The sequence below is a fragment of the Microcaecilia unicolor genome, chromosome 5 (genome assembly GCF_901765095.1).
Source record: "Microcaecilia unicolor chromosome 5, aMicUni1.1, whole genome shotgun sequence".
NCBI lineage: Eukaryota > Metazoa > Chordata > Amphibia > Gymnophiona > Siphonopidae > Microcaecilia > Microcaecilia unicolor.
Genome location: NC_044035.1, coordinates 333,015,266 through 333,033,090, shown reverse-complemented (window position 1 = coordinate 333,033,090; position 17,825 = coordinate 333,015,266). Strand labels below are relative to the sequence as shown.

At 47.1% G+C, this 17,825-nt stretch overlaps 1 protein-coding gene across 1 annotated transcript in view; it reads right to left on the bottom strand.

Annotated features, from left to right (window-relative positions):
• Window positions 1-17,825, bottom strand: part of CDH8 (cadherin 8) — a 590,312-nt gene that overhangs the window by 304,373 nt on the left and 268,114 nt on the right. The window contains exon 3 of the mRNA XM_030204496.1: window positions 1,512-1,631. Coding sequence (XP_030060356.1) covers window positions 1,512-1,631 — 120 coding nt within the window. The remainder of the gene's footprint in view (window positions 1-1,511; window positions 1,632-17,825) is intronic.

Here is a 17,825-nt window from a genome sequence, read left to right as displayed (position 1 = left end):
TAACAGATGGCTGTCCTCGGCCGATAATGGAAAAAAGAAGGGCGTCCCTGACGAGCATTTGGCCGACTTTACTTGGTCCCTTTTGTTTCACGACCAAGCCTCAAAAAGGTGCCCGAACTGACCAGATGGCAACCGGAGAGAATCGGGGACGACCTCCCCTTACTCACCTAGTGGTCACCAACCCCCACCCACCCAAAAAAAAAAAACAATTAAAAAAAACATTTTTTGCCAACCTCTATGCCAGCCTCAAATATCATACTCAGCTCCATGACAGCAGTATGCAGGTCCGTGGAGCAGTTTTTAGTGGGTACAATGCACTTCAGACAGGTGGACCCAGGCCCATCCCCCCCCCCCCCCCACTGTTACACTTCTGGTGGTAAATGTGAGCCCTCCAAAACCCACCCAAAACCCAGTGTATCCACATGTAGGTGCCCCCCGTTACCCTTTAAGGGCTATGGAAGTGGTGTAGAGTTGTGGGTAGTGGGGTTTGGGGGGGCTCAGCACACAAGGTAAAGGAGCTATGCAGCTGGGAGCAATTTGTGATGTCCACTGCAGTGACCCCCTAGGGTGACCGGTTGGTGTCCTGGCATGTTAGGGAAACCAGTGCCCTATGAATGCTGGCTCCTCCCATGACCAAAAGCCTTGAATTTGGTCGTTTTTGAGATGGGCGTCCTCGGTTTGCATTATAGGCAAAAACCGAGGCCACCCATCTCTAAGGTCGGCGATCTCAACATTTTGGTTGACCTAAATGTTGAGATTTGGCTGACCCCGACTGTATTATCGAAACGAAAGATTGACGCCCATCTTGTTTCGATAATACGGGATGCCCCGCCCCTTTCGCCGGGGCTCCCGTAAAGATGGGCGTCCTTAAAGATGGGTGCCCAGTTCGATTATGCCTCTTCACAGGGCCATTTTACAAAGGTCCACCAAAACCTGGCCTGCAGCAGTGTGGGTGCATGTTTTTGGCATGCGCCGGAACTTTATTGTACCAAAAAGGGATTTTTTTAAAAATGCAATAGAAAATGGACATGAAGCAAAATGGAAAAACCAGCGCATATCCATTTTCAGCCTGAGACCTTACCGCCACCCACTGACTTAGCGGTAAGGCCAGTGTAAATGCCGACGTCTAAATTAGGTGCGGACTGGGTGTATTCTATAACAAAGCACATAGATTTTAGAAACGCCCATGACCCACCCATTCCATGCCTATGGACACACCCCCTTTCCAACTTAGAATTTACGTGCATCACGTTCTAGAATACGCTTAGACAGTTCTACACATAAATTCTAATTAATGCCAATTAGTGTCAATAATTGATTGTTAATTGCCAATTATCAACGCTGATTGGCTCATTAAATAATTAAATTGTGAGCACAGATCCAGAATATGACTGGATTTGTGCGCTCAAGTTGCACTATATAGAATCCTGGCCTGAGCAATACTTTCATTGATCTTGAGACAATTATCACTTAATTTAAATAAAATCATGTTCACCTTAGAAGTCACCTACCTGTATGTGGTTCTATAGAAAAATAAGGTTGTCCCTCCAAAATGCTATAAACCAGTTTAGCGCTGTTACCATATACTGGATCATCTGCATCTGTGGCTGTTACTTTTGTGACAAAGGTACCTACAATGGATGAAGAACATATGTTTAATGATTTTCGTACTTGCCCAGCAATAAATGATCTATACATATTTTACATTTAAACAATGATCAGCCATAGCCTGAGGACTCCTTCTGACACATTGACTGAAACGGATCAAAGAAGGGTTGCATATTGATGACTTGTAATGTGAAGCTAACAAAACCATCTAAGCTAAGCTGTATAAAGTTCACTTGCAAAAGAGTGCTTGGAAATAAAGTGATTTGTTTCATCGGAATAGTTCATATGACTGCAGTAACGTTCCACATATGATGTTTTTCTCTCTCTTTTCTTTTTTTTTTCTCTCTAATGTTGCACATTTGATAAGGACAGTTAGGGGTGCAGTTATCAACATGAGCCACTGCCTTCCAGGAAGTACCTGATGGTCCATTTGCTCCTGCCCTTGCCAGTGCCCTGTCTCAAAATGATGCCCCTATCAATAATCTTGCAGGACTACCGTTTCCATTTTGGGGAGAAGTTACCAACGTGGGCTACCGTTAAGATGTTTGGCAGGAAGTTATTAATGTACTCTTCTATTAAGATTGGTTATTTTAATGCTAATCTGGGTTATTAGTAACTAGGTCTCATTGCATAAAATAGGGCCTGTGGTACAATAATACATCTGATGAACAGTAGCCAACATTAATAACTTCCCCCTGCTATTTTATCAACTTGTTAAAATGGGATATTTTTACCACAAGTCACTCTATTTTAACATAAGGTTTCATTGCTTAAAGAGTGGAAATTATCTAAAAAGGCTACCATTAAAATGGGTGATTTTATCCTAACTCATGCTATTTTAGCACAGGTGAGACGGGGGTGTGCTGGTAAATTTTTAACAACAGGCTCTTTCTCCGGACATAGCCAGATCTGCAGTTGGAAGGGCCAGGGGCGGCGGGGGGGGGGGGGGGGGGGGAGCAACACTTGCCTCTCTGTCCTCCCTCCCTTCATGCGGGCACGCTAGGCATACCTTTGCTGGCAGCCAATAAATGGACTGCCACCACTCCCAAAGTCTTGCTCTGAGCAGCATGCTGGTACTTCTCTCATATGCTCTAGAAGTCCCAGCCTGCTGCCCAGCGCTGGAAACAAGGAGCGAGGAGCAGCAGTAGTCTATTTACTTGGCTAGCAGGGCTCAGCATCCCTACCAGCAAAGTAAAAGAGAATTCAGCAGGGGGCCCAAGCCCACATTTTGGGAGCCAGTTGTTAAAGTAGCCATGGAGGGCCCTACTTTAACAACCAGCTCCCAAAATTCTTAAAAACTTAACAACCGGCTCTTGTGAGCCTGTGAGAGCCTGCTCCAGCACACCACTGGGTGAGACCTTTACTAATAGTATCTGGTGAGTTGCCACCGGGCATAGGCGTAGACTGGGGGGGGGCGAGGGGGGGGCAATGCCCCCCCAAACGACGATGACGTGAACTGGCGCTATAATGAAAAAAAAAAAAAAAACAAGCAGGCACGCGCTCGTCTCCGTCCGCTTCGCTGCTTCCCTGCCCTCTCTGTCTGTGTCCCGCCCGAAAGGAAATGACATCAGAGGAAGGCGGGACGCAGACAGAGAGGGCAGGGAAGCAGCGAAGCAGACGGAGACGAGCGTGTCTATAATCTACCCCCTCTCTTCCTACCCTCCGGCGCAGGCAGCACCAATCTTCTCTAAGCCTTTCTTGTTCCTGGAAGCGGTAGCGACGTACACGCTGCCTTCAGCTCTGCCCCGAAGCCTTCTCTTCAAGTTCCTGTTCCCGCATAGGTGGGAACAGGAACTTGAAGAGAAGGCTTCCGGGGCAGACTGAAGGCAGCGTGTACGTCGCTACCGCTGCCAGGAACACAGAAAGGCTGAAGAAGACTGCTGCCTGCACCGGAGGGAGGGAGGAAGAGAGGGGGTAAACGGAGTCACGATCCTGGACCTCGCGGGGGGGGAGGGGGCAGCAGAGGGAAGATGAATGGGACTGGGAGGGTGGAGAGCAGAGGGAAGGAGCAGGAGATGGATGGGACTGGGTGGGGTGGGAAGCAGAGGGAAGGAGCAAGAGATGGATGGGACTGGGAGGGTGGGAAGCAGAGGGAAGGAGCAGGAGATGGATGGGACTGGGAGGGTGGAGAGCAGAGGGAAGGAGTAAGAGATGGATGGGACTGGGAGGGGTGGGAAGCAGAGGGAAGGAGCAAGAGATGGATGGGACTGGGAGGGGTGGGTGGGGAGCAGAGGGAAGGACCAGGAATTGGATTGGACTGGACTGGGAAAGGAGGTCAGAGGGAAGGAGCAGGAGATGGATGGGACTGGGAGGGGTGGGAAGCAGAGGGAAGGACCAGGAATTGGATTGGACTGGACTGGGAAAGGAGGTCAGAGGGAAGGAGCAAGAGATGGATGGGACTGGGAGGGGTGGGTGGGGAGCAGAGGGAAGGACCAGGAATTGGATTGGACTGGACTGGGAAAGGAGGTCAGAGGGAAGGAGCAGGAGATGGATGGGACTGGGAGGGGTGGGAAGCAGAGGGAAGGACCAGGAATTGGATTGGACTGGACTGGGAAAGGAGGTCAGAGGGAAGGAGCAAGAGATGGATGGGACTGGGAGGGGTGGGTGGGGAGCAGAGGGAAGGACCAGGAATTGGATTGGACTGGACTGGGAAAGGAGGTCAGAGGGAAGGAGCAGGAGATGGATGGGACTGGGAGGGGTGGGAAGCAGAGGGAAGGAGCAGGAGATGGATGGGACTGGGAGGGGTGGGAAGCAGAGGGAAGGAGCAAGAGATGGATGGGACTGGGAGGGGTGGGTGGGTGGGTGGGGAGCAGAGGGAAGGAGTAAGAGATGGATGGGACTGGGAGGGGTGGGTGGGGAGCAGAGGGAAGGACCAGAAATTGGATTGGACTGGACTGGGAAAGGAGGTCAGAGGGAAGGAGCAGGAGATGGATGGGCCTGGGAGGGGTGGGAAGCAGAGGGAAGGACCAGGAATTGGATTGGACTGGACTGGGAAAGGAGGTCAGAGGGAAGGAGCAAGAGATGGATGGGACTGGGAGGGGTGGGTGGGGAGCAGAGGGAAGGACCAGGAATTGGATTGGACTGGACTGGGAAAGGAGGTCAGAGGGAAGGAGCAGGAGATGGATGGGACTGGGAGGGGTGGGAAGCAGAGGGAAGGAGCAAGAGATGGATGGGACTGGGAGGGTGGGAAGCAGAGGGAAGGAGCAGGAGATTGATGGGACTGGGAGGATGGGAAGCAGAGGGAAGGAGCAAGAGATGGATGGGACTGGGAGGGTGGGAAGCAGAGGGAAGGAGCAGGAGATGGATGGGACTGGGAGGGTTGGGTGGGGAGCAGAGGGAAGGACCAGGAATTGGATTGGACTGGACTGGGAAAGGAGGTCAGAGGGAAGGAGCAGGAGATGGATGGGACTGGGAGGGGTGGGAAGCAGAGGGAAGGAGCAAGAGATGGATGGGACTGGAAGGGTGGGAAGCAGAGGGAAGGAGCAGGAGATGGATGGGACTGGGAGGGTGGGAAGCAGAGGGAAGGAGCAAGAGATGGATGGGACTGGGAGGGTGGGAAGCAGAGGGAAGGAGCAGGAGATGGATGGGACTGGGAGGGTGGGAAGCAGTGGGAAGGAGCAGGAGATGGATGGGACTGGGAGGGGTGGGAAGCAGAGGGAAGGAGCAAGAGATGGATGGGACTGGGAGGGTGGGAAGCAGAGGGAAGGAGCAGGAGATGGATGGGACTGGGAGGGTGGGAAGCAGAGGGAAGGAGCAAGAGATGGATGGGACTGGGAGGGTGGGAAGCAGTGGGAAGGAGCAGGAGATGGATGGGACTGGGAGGGGTGGGAAGGAGAGGGAAGGAGCAAGAGATGGATGGGACTGGGAGGGGTGGGTGGGGAGCAGAGGGAAGGACCAGGAATTGGATGGGACTGGGAGGGGTGGGAAGCAGAGGGAAGGACCAGGAATTGGATGGGACTGGGAGGGGTGGGAAGCAGAGGGAAGGAGCAAGAGATGGATGGGACTGGGAGGGGTGGGTGGGGAGCAGAGGGAAGGACCAGGAATTGGATGGGACTGGGAGGGGTGGGAAGCAGAGGGAAGGAGCAAGAGATGGATGGGACTGGGAGGGGTGGGTGGGGAGCAGAGGGAAGGACCAGGAATTGGATTGGATTGGACTGGGAAAGGAGGTCAGAGGGAAGGAGCAGGAGATGGATGGGACTGGGAGGGGTGGGAAGCAGTGGGAAGGAGCAGGAGATGGATGGGACTGGGAGGGGTGGGAAGCAGAGGGAAGGAGCAAGAGATGGATGGGACTGGGAGGGGTGGGTGGGGAGCAGAGGGAAGGACCAGGAATTGGATGGGACTGGGAGGGGTGGGAAGCAGAGGGAAGGAACAAGAGATGGATGGGACTGGGAGGGGTGGGTGGGGAGCAGAGGGAAGGACCAGGAATTGGATTGGACTGGACTGGGAAAGGAGGTCAGAGGGAAGGAGAAGGAGATGGATGGGACTGGGAGGGGTGGGAAGCAGAGGGAAGGAGCAAGAGATGGATGGGACTGGGAGGGGTGGGTGGGTGGGTGGGGAGCAGAGGGAAGGAGTAAGAGATGAATGGGACTGGGAGGGGTGGGTGGGGAGCAGAGGGAAGGACCAGGAATTGGATTGGACTGGGAAAGGAGGTGAGCAGAGGGAAGGAGCAAGAGATGGATGGGACTGCGAGGGGTGGGGAGCAGAGGGATGGACCAGGAGATGGATGGGATTTGGAGAGGTCAGGCACAGCACAGGGAAGGAGCAAGAGATGGATGGGACGGAGGGATGGTGAGCAGAGGGAAGGAACAGAAGATGGATGGGACTGCGAGGGGTGGGGAGCAGAGGGATGGATCAGGAGATGGATGGGATTTGGAGAGGTCAGGCACAGCAGAGGGAAGGAGCAAGAGATGGATGGGACGGAGGGATGGTGAGCAGAGGGAAGGAACAGAAGATGGATGGGACTGGGAGGGGTGGGGAGCAGCGGGAAGGAGCAAGAGATGGTTGGGACTGGGAGGGGTGGGGAGCAGAGGGAAGGAGCAAGAGATGGATGGGACTGGGAGGGTGGGGAGCAGAGGGAAGCCTTCTGGAAAGAAGACACTGCATAAAACAGAAGACACTGGGATCAAAGCGAATAGAAAAACTAAATGATCAGACAACAAAGGTAAATAAAAGTTTATTTTATTCATAATTTATTAATTGAAATGTGTCAGCTTTTTGAAATGTGCATCTGTGATATTTTGCCTGTAAATTTCATTTCCTTCCTCCATATTAGCATATTCATTTGCATATGTATATATGCAAATGATGTGCTAATATGCTCCGCCCATTCTTTGCCCCCCCAAATGAAACAGTCAAACTACGCCTATGCCACCGGGACAGTTCCCACTGGACAGTTCCCACCCACCAATTCCCTCCAGGACAGTTCCCTCCTAGGACTATTCCCATCCGTCCAACTCGTACTTAAGGGGAACAAATCCCTTCTAGGACTCCTCAACGCCCCCCCCCCCCCCCAGTTATTTCCCACCCTCCATAGTAAATGGGCTGTGTCAGCATTAGCGCATGGCAGCCACTAGCGCGGCTTAGTAAACCGGGGGGGGGGGGGGGGTTGTTTGTTTCTTTATCCTGGCTGCCACTAACTCTTTTATCTAGAGATTTAAAATTAGAAACTGTGGTATTTTATAACAAAAAAAGCAGAACTCAAAGTCTGTCTCGCTGTGATGTTCCTATATTACACTGCTTTTTCTGTTTAAATTGTTCAAGTAAACACACACACACACAAACGCTGTTTTCTCTTTCTTTGCATGCCTTCTCCTGCGTTCCAGTTAGTGGAATACTAATATCAAACTGATTAAACTGGCTGTGTTAAGAAGTACATTTGGTTTTATTTAATGATCACTTTTAATTTGATTTAACTGTTAACTGGACCTGATAGACTCACTTTATTTGTGTTGACTCCAGGGTTTCTCTTAAGAACACAGTAATTATATGCAGTGTTGACAATAAAAGTTTTCATATTGTCACAGAAGGTTTCTGCTGGCTGACAAGATAAGATTAAAGGGCTTCATAAAACTAAGGTCTCTATATTTGTTGTTGTTGTTTTTATTTTTACATGCGCATCAGGCACAGGTTGAAGTGTCTACATTATTCAGGAAGAATAATGCCCCTACTATGGTAGGGGTCTAGGCAAACGATGACTTTGGTGTGAAAATGAAATGTGTGGATCGAAAAAAAAAATGTTCCATCTTGGAGAGCTGAGCATAAAATACCATGCAGTGGAGGCAGTGTATGTAAATCTCTCTCATGAACATTCATGGTGCACAGGGGTGTGCTGGTAAATTTTTAACAACGGGCTCTCTCTCCGGACATAGCCGGCCCTGAAATTTTGTGTGTGTGTGGTGGTGGTGGTGGTGGGGGGATACATGTCTCTCTCTTCCCTCCCTTGTGCGGGCACGCTAGGCATACCTTTGCCGAGCCCCACCAGCCAATAAATGGACTGCCACCATTTCTCTGCTGCTTGTTTCTGGCTCTGAGCAGCACGATGGAACCTTCTTGCGCTGGCATGAAAAGTCCCAGCCTGGTGCTCAGAGTCCGAAACAAGGAGCAGGGAGCAGCAGCAGCAGTCTATTTACTTGGCTGGTGGGGCCAGCATCACTGCCAGCAATGTAAAATAGATTTCAGGAGGGGGCCCAAGCCCACATTTTGGGAGTCAGTTGTTAAAGTAGCCATGGGGAGGCCTACTTTAACAACCGGCTCCCAAAATTCTTAAAAGCTTAACAAACGGCTCTCGCGAGCCCGTGAGAGCCCGCTCCAGCTCACCACTGATGGTGCATATCCTGAAAAGCTGACTGGATGGGGAGCCTCCAGGATAAGGTTTGGGAACAAATGGGTTAAAGGGTTTTTAGTTTTATGTTTTTGTCCTCTCACTTTCCTTCAACTTCTTTGGATTTGCAGATCAATCAGAACTAATGCTGGAATCTTGTGCCCAGGGGCGTAGCCAGACAACAGATTTTGGGTGGGCCTAGGCAAGAAGTGGGTGGGCACCAAGTGTTCACCCCCCCACCCACCCACCCAACCACCACCAAAATAATATCTCAGCTGACGGGAAAACGCTTCTTTCCACCTTAGCAGGCTGCAGCAGGCATGTGCTGAAAAATGAGCATGCTCAGGTGCCGGTATCGTGGAGAGTAGCACTTTTGTTACCATCAGGGGGAAGTCTTCAGCTGGCCGAGCTTGGGGTCCCCACCAGCTACCGCTAAACGTGTGCTACTGTTGGGTGGGCCTGAGCCCTAAATGGATGGGCCCCGACCCACCCAGGCCCACCTGTGGCTACGCCAGTGCTTGTGCCAGGAGCCTTCATCATCATCATCTTTCTGTAAACTATTTTCCCTTTTTCGTATCTGTTCCTAGTTTTCTAGACATACAAGCAGCAGTTCCTATCTGGAAGCCATATACCAGGGCTTCTTCCAAAACCCTGTAATCACTGACCTTAAAATCTAGTCACATGGGGGGGGGGGGGGGAACAATGGTTCTCGCAACCCAGTCCTCAAGGCACACCTACAGGCTTATTTTTGAAAGAGAAAGACGCCCATATTTTGACCCAAATCGGGAGATGGGTGCCTTTCTCTCATGGGCGCCCAAATCGGTATAATCGAAGGCCGATTTTGGGCGCCTCCAACTGCAGTCTGTCGCGGGAATGGACAAAGTTGACAGGGGCGTGTCAGGCGTGATAAAGGCGGGACTGGGGCGTGTTTATCGGCCGAGGAGAGCTGGGCACGCTCGGCCGATAATGGATGAAAGACGGGCACCAGAAGCGAGAATTTGGGTCACTTTTTTTGGACCCTTTTTTTCCACAAACAAGTCCCCAAAAAGTGCCCCAACTGCCCAGTCACTAACCCCCTCCCACCAAAAAAAAGGAACTTTAAAAACTTTTTTTTCCAGTCTGTATGCCAGCCTCAAATATCATACCCAGCTCCATCACAGCAGTATGCAGGTCCCTGGAGCAGTTGTTAGTGATGCAGTGGACTTCAGGCAGGTGGACCCAGGCCCATCCCTCCCTACCTGTTACACTTGTGGTGGTAAATGGGAGGGCTCCAAACTGCCCCCAAAACCCACTGTACCCACATCTAGGTGCCCCCCTTCAGCCATAAGTGCTATGGTAATGGTGTAGAGTTCTGGGCAGTGGGTTTTGGGGTGGATTTGTGGGTCTCAGCACCCAAGGTAAGAGAGCTATGGACTTGGGAGGTATTTTAATTTGTTTTAATTGTTACAAGTGCCCCCTTAGGGTGCCCGGTTGGTGTCCTGACATGTGAGGAGGACCAGTGCACTACGAATCCTGGCCCCTCCCATGACCAAATGCCTTGGATTTGTTCGTTTTTGAGCTGGGCGCCTTCGGTTTCCATTATCGCTGAAAACCGATACCTCCCAGCTCAAATCCGCCCACATGCGATGCATTTGTCCGGCACAAACCGTATTATCGAAACAAAAGATGGACGCCCATCTTTTTCGAAAATACGGTCTGGCCCGCCCCTTCACGGACCCATCTTCAGAGATAAACGCCCGTGGAGATGGGCGTTCGCGTTCGATTATGCCCCTCCTAGCCAGTCATGTTTTCAGGATATCTACAATCAATATGCATGAGATAGATTTGCATGCACTGCATCCTTTGCATGCAAATCTGTCATACATATTCATTGCACATATCCTGAAACCAAAATGGCTGGATATGGCCCAACGACTGGATTGAGAACTAGTGATGTGTGCCTTTATATCTAGTCTCTCTGAACTTTCCTTAATAGTGCACAAATTATCTTACACACATTTACCCTCTGTGTATTCCACATAGGTATAAGCATACTTTATAAAATATAATTGTGCAATGCAAACAGCCTCAGCTTTGTCCAAACTGTGCCCCAGGAATCCCTGATACTGATTGATTAAAAGTAGGCAGAATTGTGTGGTGTGCCTAGTTTTATTGCCTGAATGCAATAAAAAACATTTTGCATCTGTACACATACTTTACATACAATAAAAGCATTATGACATCACACTTAGGTACCATCATTGCCCAGTAGCTATGAATCTCCCCATTAGGAGCTGTGAATACATCCCCAGGCCCAGACTAGTCAGCAAGCAGAAACCTGAAATGGGATTTGAACACAAATCTCATTCTAATGCTATTTCTTCCTATTGAAAACAAAAAAAAAAAATTGCATGGGTAAAGAAATGACAGTTGCATTAAAGACTCACGATTGTTCTAGCTCAGCAGTTTCAGATGCTTTATTTACCTCTATCTTGCAGTCCCATCAATTTGTTATTCTTTATATTCATTTTCAATATGCCATTTAAAAAGGAAGTATGATATGCCATATCCATTGCATTAGTACAGGGGTTCTCAACCCTGTTCTTGGGACAGACCCACCCACCCAGGATTTCAGGATATTCACAATGAATATGCATGAGATAAATTTGTATCTATTACTTCCACTGTATACAAATCTATCTCACGCATATTCCTAGTGAGTACCCTGAAAACCTGACTGGCTAGGTGTGTCCCAAGAACTGGGGTGAGAACCACTACGTCAGTAAATCTTTGATATGCACTGCCGCCATCCATTATTTTGGATGCATGCAACTATTGAGCTTATTTTTGAAAGAGATCGCTGGAAATCTTCCGACAAAAATCGGGAGATGGCCGGCGATCTCCTGATCCTGGCCAAATCGGTATAACCGAAAGCCGATTTTAGCCGGCCCCAACTGCTTTTCATTGCGGAGCTGGCCAACCTTCAAGGGAGGGCACAGAAGGTGGGAGGGGTGGGGTGGGGTGGGGGCGGGGGCGTGGTTACGAGATAGCGGGCTTCATCCCATAATGGAAAAAAGATGGCTGGCTCAGACGAGCATTTCGCCGGCTGCACTTGGTCCATTTCTTTTTAAGTCCAAGTCACAAAAAAGTGCCCCAATTGACCAGATGACCACCGGAGGGAAATGGGAATGACCTCCCCTTAGTCCCCCAGTGGTCACCAACCCCCTCCCACCCCAAAAAACTAAAAAAAACGTTTTTTGCTAGCCTGTATGCCAGCCTGAAATGTCATACCCAGCTCCCTGACAGCAGTATGCAGGTCCCTGGAGCAGTATTTAGTGGGTGCAGTGCACTTTAGGCAGGTGGACACAGGCCCATCCCCCCTACCTGTTCCACTTGTAGTGGTTAATGTTGAGCCCTCCAAACCACCCCCCAAAACCCACTGTACCCACATGTAGGTTCCCCCCTTCACCCCTTAAGGCTATGGTAGTGGTGTAGATTTGTGGGGAGTGAGTTTTGGGGGGATTTTGGGGGGCTCAGCACCCAAGGTAAGGGAGCTATGCACCTGGGAGCTATTATAATTTTTGTTTTAATTTTTTGGAAGTGCCCCCTAGGGTGCCCAGTTGGTGTCCTGGCATGTGAGGGGGGCCAGTGCACTACAAATGCTGGCTCCTCCCATGACCAAATGCCTTGCATTTCGCCGGGTTTGAGATGGTCGGGCCCTGTTTCAATTATGGCTGAAAAACAAAGCTGGCCATCCCCTCTACACCCGGCGATCGATTTAGCCGGCCCCAACCGCATTTTGAAAATACGGTTGGCTCCACCCCATTGCGGAGCCAGCCCCAAAGATGACCGGCCAGCTATGTGGCCAGCGACGTTTGATTATACCCCTCTATGTCTGTGAAGCTCTGATCTCTTATGAGAATTCAGTACTCTGTACTGTGCTAATATTTAGAGAGCCTCACATGACTTTCATTCAGGCCTTATTTTCGCCCTTATATGGATACATGACCCTTACAGTAGTACTGTGAGAATACCACTTGGGTTACCAGCACCATTTTGGATTTCAGCACCAGCAAGGGCCAGAGCAACTGAGGATTGCTCCTGCCTGCCCACTAAACTCCAGGAATTTTTAAAAGTATGAGTAGAGGGATGCCTTCGGTGGAGTGGGGAGAGCCTTGGAAGTCATTTTGGACTTAGGGGTAGGGGGATAGAATCTTGGAGGGGCCTTTTGAATGAGGGTGTCTGCTTGGGGCACTATTACAGGAGGATTAATTAGAGGGGTGCAATAGGAGCTTTGTGTTGTGGGGGTACAAAAGCCTATTATTTGGGCAGGTCGCTGGCCCCTTTAGGAGATTGCCTGGAAATATTGGGCCACAGCTCCTGGGCTGGTAGAACAGGCAGCTTTATTCATTTACCTCAGGAATCAGCAAACTTTTTAAGAATTATTATTTTTAAGTTACAGAAAATTATTATTTATCGACATTGATAAAGATCAAGTACCTTTCCTGGGCACAATACTTATATCCCCCCATAACAGTACCAGTTTTCGTATTTCCTTAGTCACCAACATATGATCTCTCATCTAACACTTCGTTCTACTGTTTTCTCTAGTTCTCTTTCCCAACACAATCCTAGTCAATGCCCCTGCATTGCTTTGAGTGTTCGCTTTTTTTTTAGTTCAAAAAGTTTTATTAATTTTTGAGTAAATACATAAAATATAAAATTTACAAGGTTGCGATAGCAAAATAAAACCCACAACAATAATAACAATATCAGCAAAGCAACAAAGCGCATGAGTGTCTGCAATAAAACAATATTGTGTAGATAAGTTTGCTTATCCAGACTAAATAATATAATATAGCTTAAATCATAACATATTAGCAGTAATTGAGTACCTTGATACATAAGATAAACTAAGGGCCCTGTTTACTAAGCCATGATGTAGGCGTGCTAACTTTTTAGTGTGCACTAATGATAGAGATGACCCCTCTGATATAATAAGCCTTGAAGGTATCCCTAAGTGTAATCCAGTTTTGTCACTTATAGAGTTCCACTGGAAAAAAAAGTAATTAATGGCATTAATTATATGTCTATGAAAATTCGGATTGTCAAGTAAAGAGGCATTAAATCTCCATGATGACTTATGGGGAAGAGGATCTATACCCTGCAACGAAAGGGTGACTGGAGCATGGTCTGAGAGACAAATTACACATATATCGGAGTGATGTGCCTTATCTACTAGAGAATCACTTACTAAAAAGTAATCAATAAGCAAGTACATATTATTAGGGTAGGAGTAAAAAAGTTTATTCATGATCTGAACTATGGTGAATCCTCCAAATGTCAGTTAAAGACAATTGTGCTGATTTTCTATCACATGAAGGACTGAGAATTAGGTTGAAATCTCCCCTATTATAACTTGTGATTGTCCTTCTTGGCTGATAACATCAGCAATAGAGAAGAAAACTTCTGAACAGTCTGAATTTGGGGCATATATGCTGAGGAGTGTAATTGGTACATTGCTTAATGCTTATTTTTACCCACCTGTCTTCAACATCAGCACTGTGGGGAAATTATAAGTAAGTCAGAAGGTTTCCTAACTAAAGTGTCTACTCCACACTTTTTACCTATAGCAAGGGAGAAGATAGTGGGATGGGACCATCTCATCTGTGATTTTCCAGATTCATACTTATTTATGTATATGTGATAGAATCTTTTTCCTTTTTATTGGATTGTTAAAACCCTTTACGTTAAGAGAAGTGATTTGTAGACTTATGTTTAAGTATAGAAGAGACCTCTGAATTCTGCTGTAGATACACGAACATGTGAAAGTACAATCATTTAAAGAGAACATTTGATATGCAAGGAGATTAAGGGCCCCTTTTACCAAGCTGCGGCAAAAGGGGGCCGGCTCTGGCATAGAGACAACCACAAACAATTGTGAGGAACCATATAATAAAATGAAAGAAATTAGCAAATAGTATACATGTAGCTGTGACATGATGAGTGGCAACTAGGACCGAGCCTAGATGAGGAAACTGCATAGTATAACAATAAAGAATTGTTAATGACTTTTCACTGATAATGCATTAGATGTGATGAATCTAGAAAACTGGTTGGAAAGTTGTGTTCAATGTGACAGTAATCACACCACATCTAAACTGTTGGGAGTGACATCCTCCAGAAATGCTGCTAATACCTCAGAATCCATGAAATCTTTAGTACGGTTATTTATAGTTACCTGCATTTGGGCCAGGTAAAAAAAAGACTGAAACTGGTGTTGATTTCCTTAAGTCGCGGGAGGTAAGCCAAAAGCTGTTTCCTAGCTTTGGCAGTATGTTTATGGAGATCTGGAAAAAACTGAATGTTATTGCCTTCTAATTTTGTTGGTGATTTGATCTTTGCTCTCTGCATGATGTTGACCAGAAGGTTTTAGCAAAGCATTCGTAGTACTATGGGCCTAGGGAATTTGTCATGAGGGTTGCGCTACGAAGGCACTCTATGTGCACAGTCAATCTCAAAAGCACGATCAAAGTGTAGATCCAAGAGCTCAGGAATTAAATCCTCTAGAAAATTAACCATATTGGGGCCTTCAGCTGCTTTGGGAACTTCCAAAATAGGAATGTTGTTCCTTTTGGCTCTATTGTTCCCATCTTCTATTTCTTTTTCAAGTTGCGGAAGACATTTGGTTTGCTGCTGGAGTGTTTTTATATTTTCCTCTGCCACTGCTTGCTTGCGTCCATTCAAGTGATTTGATGCGGGTTTTAAACTGCACCATCTCCATTTTTATCATAGCAATGTCCTTTTTATTTATTTCACCTATATCTTTTTTTGTATCTGAGAGAATAACTTTGAGAGATCAGAGCTCTTCCAAGATGGCGGCCAAGGTCTCTTCGTCTCCTTTAGGAGCGGGATCTTTTTTTTTTTGGGAGAAGTAGGATCGATGCAATGTCTTTTCCTGGCCTTACCAGAGGCCATTGCGATGTAAGTACAGGAGTAAACTAATTCCAATCAAAATGCCAATGTTTTAGGGAGTAGAGATTGTTACAGGTGCCTTTAGACATGAGTCGGTGAGAGCGAGGAGTTCAAGCTGCCATCATCATAAGAGCTCAACAGCGCCCCTGAGTGTTCTCTTACTACCAGCTCTATTTCTTGCTGTTGGGGCCAAGAGGAGGAGGACAACAAGAAAGGAGGTCCATGAGAGGCTTCTACGCGTATGTGCAGTTGAGGAGCTATCAGCATAGAAAAGGCTCAAAAACAGAAAGAAGAAAACAAGGCATACAAGGGGAGGTGTTAATCCACTACACATCTGTCTTTATTGTATGGGTTAATAAATAAAAATAAACAAACACAAAGAATGTAAGGCAATGACAATTTATTGAACAAACTTTATACATTTGTGATTTGATTTCAGAAGTTAAAACCTCTTCCTCAGGACAGGACAGAAGGGGGTTTTAACATCTGGGGGGGGGGGGGGGTCTTTTACATAGGCGTGCTGGTGTTTTTAGCGTACTTTAAAAATAGTCACACGCTAAACGCTAAAGACACCAATGTATTCTTATGGGCGTCTTTAGCATGTAGCGCATGCGTATTTTTAACACGTGCTAAAAATTCCAGTGTGCCTATGTAAAAGACACCCCCCCCCCCTAAAAAACTAGTCAAAAATGTATTAAGCTCAAAAAATAGGGGTCACCTTATATTTGTTTTATTTTTATTTATTAACATTTAAAGCAGATTTACAGTGCAATCACACAATTTTAAGGCAAGGAGGAATTGTATATTTATTGGTTAAAAGCTAAAGCCCTATTTGTAATCCTCCTGCAGTGGAACTTTACTGTTAATGTTCTTGCACGAAGACCATTCAATTACCTATGAAGATGGGAATTGGATTTATTTTTTTCATTCATGTCATTGGCCCTTTCTCTCCAAAAGGGCTGTCATGGAACTCTTCTTTTTTCTAACTGAACATGAATACTCTAGTTTAGTTGTCATAGTAACTATATTTCTAGTGAATAACCAGGAAATGAGCTCATAGAAGTTGTATAAAATGTTTCCATATAAATTATAGGAGCCCTGGAGGTGTGCAACTCATGTCTTTATTTTCAGTTCTTTATTCTGCGATTATATAGAATGTGTGTCACTAAAGGGCCTATTTATTAACGTGAAGTAAAGATTTCCAGTTTCCATGTGATAGGGATGTGCAAGACCAAAACAATCTGATTTGCTTTTGGTATTTTTGTGAAGTTTTTCATCATTTTCAGGTTTATTTGTTTGGGTTTTTTTTTTTTTTAGTTTATTTCACACATTCATTTGAATAAATTCGTTAGTAAAAGTTTTTGGTGCATGTACACCTTAATTTCTAAGTGTATCTATGTATAATCAAATTTATGCACAGCAAAAATTTTGAAGCTGCCCAGAAAAACTGAATGTGTGCTAATGAATGTGCTACAATTGCCAACACTGCCAGTGCAGTGGCCTGAGATCAAGAAAAAACAGTTTGATTCCCACTGCAGCTCCTTGTGGCTCTGGGAAAGTCACTTAGGGGCCCTTTAACTAAAGGATTGGCATGCATCAAAAGGCTTGCCATGCACCAATCTGGAACTACCACAGGACCCTGGAGGTAGTTCCCACCCCCAGCATGCACTTTTTTTCTGGCTATAAAAATATTTTCTATGTTTGTAGTGCCAGTGCTTACCTGGCGGTAATTGGGCAGTGCCGCACGCTACTACTACTTATCATTTATATAGCGCTACAAGGCATACGCAGCACTGTATACCATACACAAAGACAGTCCCTGCTTGTAGAGCTTACAATCTAGATAAGACAGTACACAGACAGAACAATTAAGGGTAAGGGAATAGAGAGGTGAGGATAAGGGACAGGGCAAGTAAGTTAGGAGTCAAAAGCAGTGGTAAAGAAGTGGGTTTTGAGTTTTGATTTGAAAACGGCCAAAGACGGGGCTATACGTACAGGCTCGGGAAGTCTATTCCAGGCATGAAGTGCAGCGAGATAAAAGGAACAGAGTCTTGAATTAGCAGTAGAGGAGAAAGGGATGGATAAGAGAGATTTATCTACAGAATGGAGTACTTGAGGGGGGACGTAGGGGGAGAAAAAAGTGGAGAGGTACTGGGAAGCGGCAGAATGAATGCACTTATAGGTCAATAGGAGAAGTTTGAATTGAATATGGAAACGGATAGGGAGCCAGTGAAGTGACTTAAGGAGAGGGCTAATGTGGGCATAGCGACTTTGGCAGAAAATGAGTCGCGTAGCAGCATGCTGCTCGGTTACTGCCGGGTTAGCACCACCTCCTCAATGGGTGGTGGTAAGTGTTCCCCCCGAAACGGCCGTGTGGCAAGTGGTTCACTTACCACATGACCATTTCTTTTTGAGAAAAAAGACAGCCTTTTACCCACTGGGG